The following is a 5,864-nucleotide window of genomic DNA, read 5'->3' as shown; positions in this document are numbered from 1 at the left end:
TCGTCGCCGCGGCGACTCCGCGTGGAGCCGCCGGAATTTCGGCGTTTTAAAATTAAAACAAATTAAATATTTTGCTTTATTATTTTTGCAAACAAAAAAGAGGAAACATCCGCGCGTTTCAACAGAGACGACGGCCGGGGGGTCCCGCAGACTCGGAAGACAACGGAAAGTGCCGGCGCCGGATGGAACCACTCGGACCCAAAATGCAGGAAATTAAAACTCTTTCTTCTTTAAAAACAAAAACAATTCCGAATTGTTCAAGAGAATGCAAAAACGCGAACAGATCTGCCCGCGAAACCCCCGAAATATCACCCTCTGGCGGCTGCTGGTTTCGCGGCTTCAGGCGGCGGTCTGGGGTGGAAAGCGCGTCAAAAAGCTCCCTTTTTCGCATTTAATTCCACGAATTCCCATTTATATTTCCAGTTCACTCCGGGAAATGAAATGAACTCCCCGAGTCGTGGGGGTTTCGGTGGCCGAAGGACGCGCGGTCCAGGTGTCCATACACCCCACACACCTGCTGCGTCTGCCCGTCTCGCGGAGCCCGGGACCGCCAGCGCGGAATTCGCCGTTTAAATTCGAAATAAAACATTTAAATATTGAAAATAAAACAAATTAAACCCGTTTCCTGCGCTGCAGCTGCCAAAAGGCGAAGTGCAGCACGTCGAGACACCCGAAATCGGCACTTGCTGCCAATCGCCACCAAAGCAGCGCAACCCGGGGCACTTCACTTCGGCAAGAGAAAACAAATTAAGTTCTTTTTAAATATTTGCTGCAGCATTTCGCGTTTTGCTGCTGCAGTTCAAGTCTTGCTGCTGAGGAGAACCTGAAGATCTGGGCCAGTCGCAGCAGCAGCAGCAGCAGCAGCAGCGGCAAAATCTCTCTCAAGAAAGCCTTCATTATAATGCCACTTTTACTGCAGCAAATTAAAGTTAAATTGATTAAATTTGCTGCGCCATTTGCTGCACTCTATTTGCTTTTTATTTCTTGCTGATTCTTTTCTCTTTTGCAATTTTGCAGCTTTTTGCTTTTCTTCTCCAAAAAGCTCTTTTATCTTTTTAACTTTGAAAAAAGAAAAATAAATAAATGGGGGCCTTGCATGCATGCATGCATCTCTGCATGCAAAAAGAGTAATTTGAAAAGCTGAATTTAATTAATTAATTAAATTCACATTTTGCTGCTGCATTTCATTTTTTCTGCTGCCTGAATTGGATTTAAAGTCTCTCAAACTTTAAAAAGAATAACAAGAAAATAAAAATGTTTTTGAAAAAACAAAAAGCCTCTGTCAAAAGAGAAAAACCAAAAAAAGATGTTTGAAAGAACAATTGAACAAAACCCTCTTATTTGCTTGCTTGCTGCTGCCGCTGCTAGTGTTGCTGCTGCTGCTGCTACTGCTGCTGCTGCTGCTGCAGTGCAAAGTGTCTTTTGAGAGGAAGTTTTAATTATGATTCAAAAGAAAATAAGAACTGGCTTTCTTCTTTTTTTAATTGAAAGAAGAAAAGGCTCCTTTTTAAATAAATAAAAAGAAAAACTAAAATTAAAATTAAAATGTAATTAAAATATAATTTTGAAAAAGATCCTGCTTTTGAAAACCCCAGCTGCTTCTTATTCAACTTTCAGCGGGAACTGCATGCCTCACCTGCTGCCTAAACCCAAAACCCTAAACCCTAAATCCTAAACCCTAAACCCTAAACCCTAGGTTTTCTGACACTGCATAAGGGTTTCTAGTGAAATAAAAACCTTTAATGAGGGAGTTTGTTGACTTATTTGTTGGCCCCAAAACAAATTTGAAATTGAATTAATGAAATGGCATTTTTTCGAATTTGAAATTGCATTAATGAAATGGTATTTTTGCAAATTTGAATTTAAATAAATGAAATGGCATTTTTGCTGCTGCGGTTAGTGGAGAATACTAAAATGGCTTAAGAGGCCATTTTTAAGAAATCCAAGTTTGCGGTTATTTCAAATTGCTGCAGCAGTTCAGCTCTTGAATTTGAATTTTTGAATTAATCCTTTTAAATAATTCAATTTGTTTGAATTTTAGAATTGTTTCTTTCAAGTAATTCAACTTGTGAAATATTTCTGGAGTTCATTTTCGAGAAATCCCAAATTCAAAATCCAACGAAGAGACTTCCCCGAAACCAGTGGCCCTGGGACTCTCAGTGTTCTGCATGCAAGTTTTGGAGTGTTTGCGGAGCTGCCGTCTTTGAATAAAGTTGGAATGAATTTAATTTCCTTTTTAATTAAACTAAAACAGAACAAACTCAATTGCAGACCTCCTCGTTTTCTTGAACAAGTTCCTGCGCCTGCTCTGCAGCATGCCCGCTCGCATCGAAGGAGAGCTTTACACACTTTTGAGCCTTTTGAATTTGAATTTGAATTTAAATTTAAATTTGAATTTGAATTCGAAATGAATTCAACTTACTAATTGCTGTCGTGACACCTGAAACACTATGTCGCCTTCGGCTTTCCGCGGCCGAATCCCGCGGCGGGCATGCGGGTAGTGGCGGGGTGAAGTGCGGGTCTTCCCTGGACATCTTTTCCTTTTTTCCCCCCCAAAGTCCCAAATTAACTCAAATGTTGGCAAATAAAGTGGTTGGGACCAATTGGGATATCGAAAATGGAAGAGAAGCGGCTGGATCGCGAAGCTTTCCTGGAAAGTTCGGGTGTCTTGACAGCTGAATACCGCGGCGAGCCGTTCCAAGACTGCCGCTTCGAAGGCATTTACTGTTTCGGCGCCACCGAAAGCCGCAACTTCGCAGTAATTGGCTGTCCCTGCGGAACTTTGAAAGTGGGATCTGTGTTGGGGCTGAGTTCGAAGTTTCCTTCCCGCACGGGCCCGGTTTCCTTCCCCCGGAACTTCCGCCTCTCCCGTGAGGCCAGAGAGTCGATTGCGGATCAGCATGCATTTCGAAACGAAAAGTTCCCCATGGAAATCGCCTTGACGGCCCTCGTCGAGTGCCGCAACCGCTGGAACAGCGTCCCCAGCACTGCCCCTGCAGCCCCAGCTCCGCACGCAGAAACCCCGAGCAGCAGCAGCAGCAGCAGCAGCAAACACGACGGCGTCAGCAGCAGCACCAGACGCAACGGCAGCAAGTGCCGGCGCAAAGGCAGGAACAGCGGCAGCCGCAGCAGCAACGACTGCTACGGCAGCAGCCGCAGCAACGACTGCTGCGGCAGTGGCCGCAGCAATAACGACCACAACAGCAGCAGCGGCAGCAGCAGAAGCAGCAGCGGCAACAACAGCGGCGACAGCAGCAACGACTACAACAGCAGCAGCGACAACAGCAGCAGCAGCAGCAGCGGCAGCAGCAGCAGCAGCAGCAGCAGCGAGTGCGGGGGCTTGGAGCTTCTGCGGTCCTTCGAGGTGATAACGTCTCGCAGGGCTTTGCGTTGTTTGCTGCGTTTTTTGTTTCCGTTTTACTCTCCGTACTTGGGGAGCTTCTGCATCGACGCGGACTTGGTTGGAAATAGTTTGCTGCTGAGCTGCAGCAGCAGCAGCAGCAGCAGCAGCAGCGCGAAGGGCGTGGCAGGGGGCTTCGGGAGGGACTTCGAGCGGCGCTGCGTGAAGCGCGCTGCTGCGCGGCTAGCTGCGAAAGGCGCAGAAGATTTGACTTCAGCTTTTGTGTTGCATTCGACAAGTCTTTTTGGAGCGCTGCGGCTGGTGGTGTCAGCAGAGATCGACGCGCTGCTGCCGCTGCCAGGGGCGGCTGCAGCAGCGCGCCGCTGCTGCTGCTGCTGCTGCAGCGGCAGCAGCGGCTGCTGCAGCAGCAGCAGCAGCCGCTGCTGCTGCTGCTGCAGCTTCGAGTTCAGGCGAATCGGAAGCAACGACTGCTTCGTTCACAGCTGCCCGACTCTGTCTTTGCTCGAGCAGCAGCTGCTGCAGGGCTCGCCGCCCTTCGTGGAGTTGAAGACCCATTCAAGTTTTTCGGACTTCGCCGCTGCAGACGCTGCGGACCAGATGCTGCTGGGGGGCGTTCGGAGGCTTTTGAAGGCTGAACACCGCAGCGGAGAAGTCAAAAAAGTAAAATTAATTGAATTGAACTCTTTGCTGCATCAGATCAACTCACAGGAGTCCCCAGACAGCCAAATCGCCCGCTGGAAAGCGCTAGCGGCGCTGCTGCTGCAGCTCCGGAAACTTGCACAAGACGCCAAGGATCTCCCCTCAGACGAAGTTGCATGCATTCGAGTTCAGTATTTCGCTCGCAAGGAGTATTTGAAAATTCAAAAAAGAAATAAAGAAGAAGTCCGACTTTCCGAAGAAGCCGCCAGCTGGCTCAAGACCCCCGGCCCCGCGCGCTGCCGCTGAGCCGACTCCGTCGGAAATAAATGTTTCGCATTTCAAGTTTTTCAATCTTCTTCTTCCAAACAATTCCAAAACTCTTTCAAGCTCAGATTTTCTCCGCTGGGAACCGCGGGAGACCCCGCGAACTCGCCAGCTTCCTGCAGGTTCTGCTGCGCAGCTTTCAACTTCTGCACTTCGGATTCTCCAGAACGAAAGCTGCATTTCAAGTTTTTCCTTTCTTTTAAATTTCCATTTGAACTTCTTTTAATACCCACCGCTCAGCAGCTTCTCGCGAGTTTTGGCTTTCAGGATCTGCACAAGTCGTGCAAGTCTTCAGGATCTGCACAGGTCGAAGTGTGGCTTTTTCTGCATTTTCTGCATTGAAAAGAATTGCAGGTTTCAAGGAATAAAAAAAGATGAAATTTGGGAAATAGAAACTTTGAAGAACGAATTTTGATGCAAAACTTGAAAGCCTGCCGGAGGTGGAAAGCTGAAACCCGAGTGCTGCGGGAAAAGGTATTAAAGAGGCGAAACTTGCAAAAATTTGCAAACAAATGAACGAATTTTCTCCAAAAAGTCTACAAAAAGACTTTTTGATTCTTTTAAAGTATTTCAAAATTGAAAATTCGCAAATTCAATTCAAGTTCAGATCGCGTTTCGGAGGAGTGCTGCAGACAGTACAGCGCGCAGCAGAAGAAACAAAACAGGAAAGTTATCAGAAATGCCTTTTGCAGCAAATAAATTCAAAGTTTGCACTTTAGTGGCATTTCTGAATTCAATTCAAGTTTGCTGCTGCAAAGGTTCACCTTTTGTTCAGCTTTTTTCTCTTGCTGCTCAGAGAATTCGGGTTTTTGCAACAAGACCACCGCTAGTCTGGGCATTTAGTGCAGTTTATTCATTAAAATTAGTCAATTAATGTAATTAATTTCATTAAAGTGAATAATTTGATGCAATTAATTCAATTGCAACTTGTTGAGTGGTCTCGGGCGACAGACATTTTGCAGAGGATACTGAGGCGCATGCAAGTTGCATGCAATTTCATGATTTGGAGATTCTCCGCTTGACAGCGCAACTAACCTCATTTAGTGGTTTATTAATGGTTATTAATGGTTTATTAATGGTTTATTAATGGTTATTAATGGTTATTAATGGTTATTAATGGTTATTAATGGTTTGTTTCCTTCATATTCAGCAGTTCTTCAGGACTGCCGGTGGCTGCAGTCCGGATTTTTCGGAATATGCGGGGAAAAGGAATTCACAAATATAAGCAGTTTGGAAATCATTTGAAAATAAAACAGAAAATTCGCAGAGATAAACAGTTTTGAATTGGCTTAAATTTGAAAAATGTAAATTTGCACATTAAAACAGTTTTTAAATGGTTTAAAAACGTGAAAATACCCGACGAGGAAGATGCATGCAATTTCTCTGTATTTCCGAAACTCTTTTGTGGAAGTCGACAAGCTTTTGCATGAAACATTAAAAATGGTATTTTAAAATAAAATTAATTTCAAAATTAAATAAACAAAATTAATTTTAAGATTAAAAGTGAAAAAACAAAGTATTTGTGGTTTCTTTTTGGGGA

At 45.0% G+C, this 5,864-nt stretch overlaps 1 protein-coding gene across 1 annotated transcript; it reads left to right on the top strand.

The window, feature by feature from the left end:
• Positions 1-2,617: 2,617 nt before the first annotated feature.
• Positions 2,618-4,306, top strand: ETH_00030965 (transcription factor btf3, putative; the record flags this gene model as incomplete). Its single annotated transcript, XM_013372881.1, has 1 exon — positions 2,618-4,306. The coding sequence occupies one exon, from the start codon at positions 2,618-2,620 to the stop codon at positions 4,304-4,306; it is 1,689 nt and encodes a 562-aa protein (XP_013228335.1).
• Positions 4,307-5,864: the final 1,558 nt, after the last annotated feature.

The sequence above is a fragment of the Eimeria tenella genome, genomic scaffold (assembly GCF_000499545.2).
Source record: "Eimeria tenella Houghton genomic scaffold, Eth_scaff11, whole genome shotgun sequence".
Taxonomy (NCBI): domain Eukaryota; phylum Apicomplexa; class Conoidasida; order Eucoccidiorida; family Eimeriidae; genus Eimeria; species Eimeria tenella.
The sequence above is the reverse complement of the archived record's forward strand: the minus strand, read 5'-3'. Positions and strand labels throughout refer to the sequence as shown.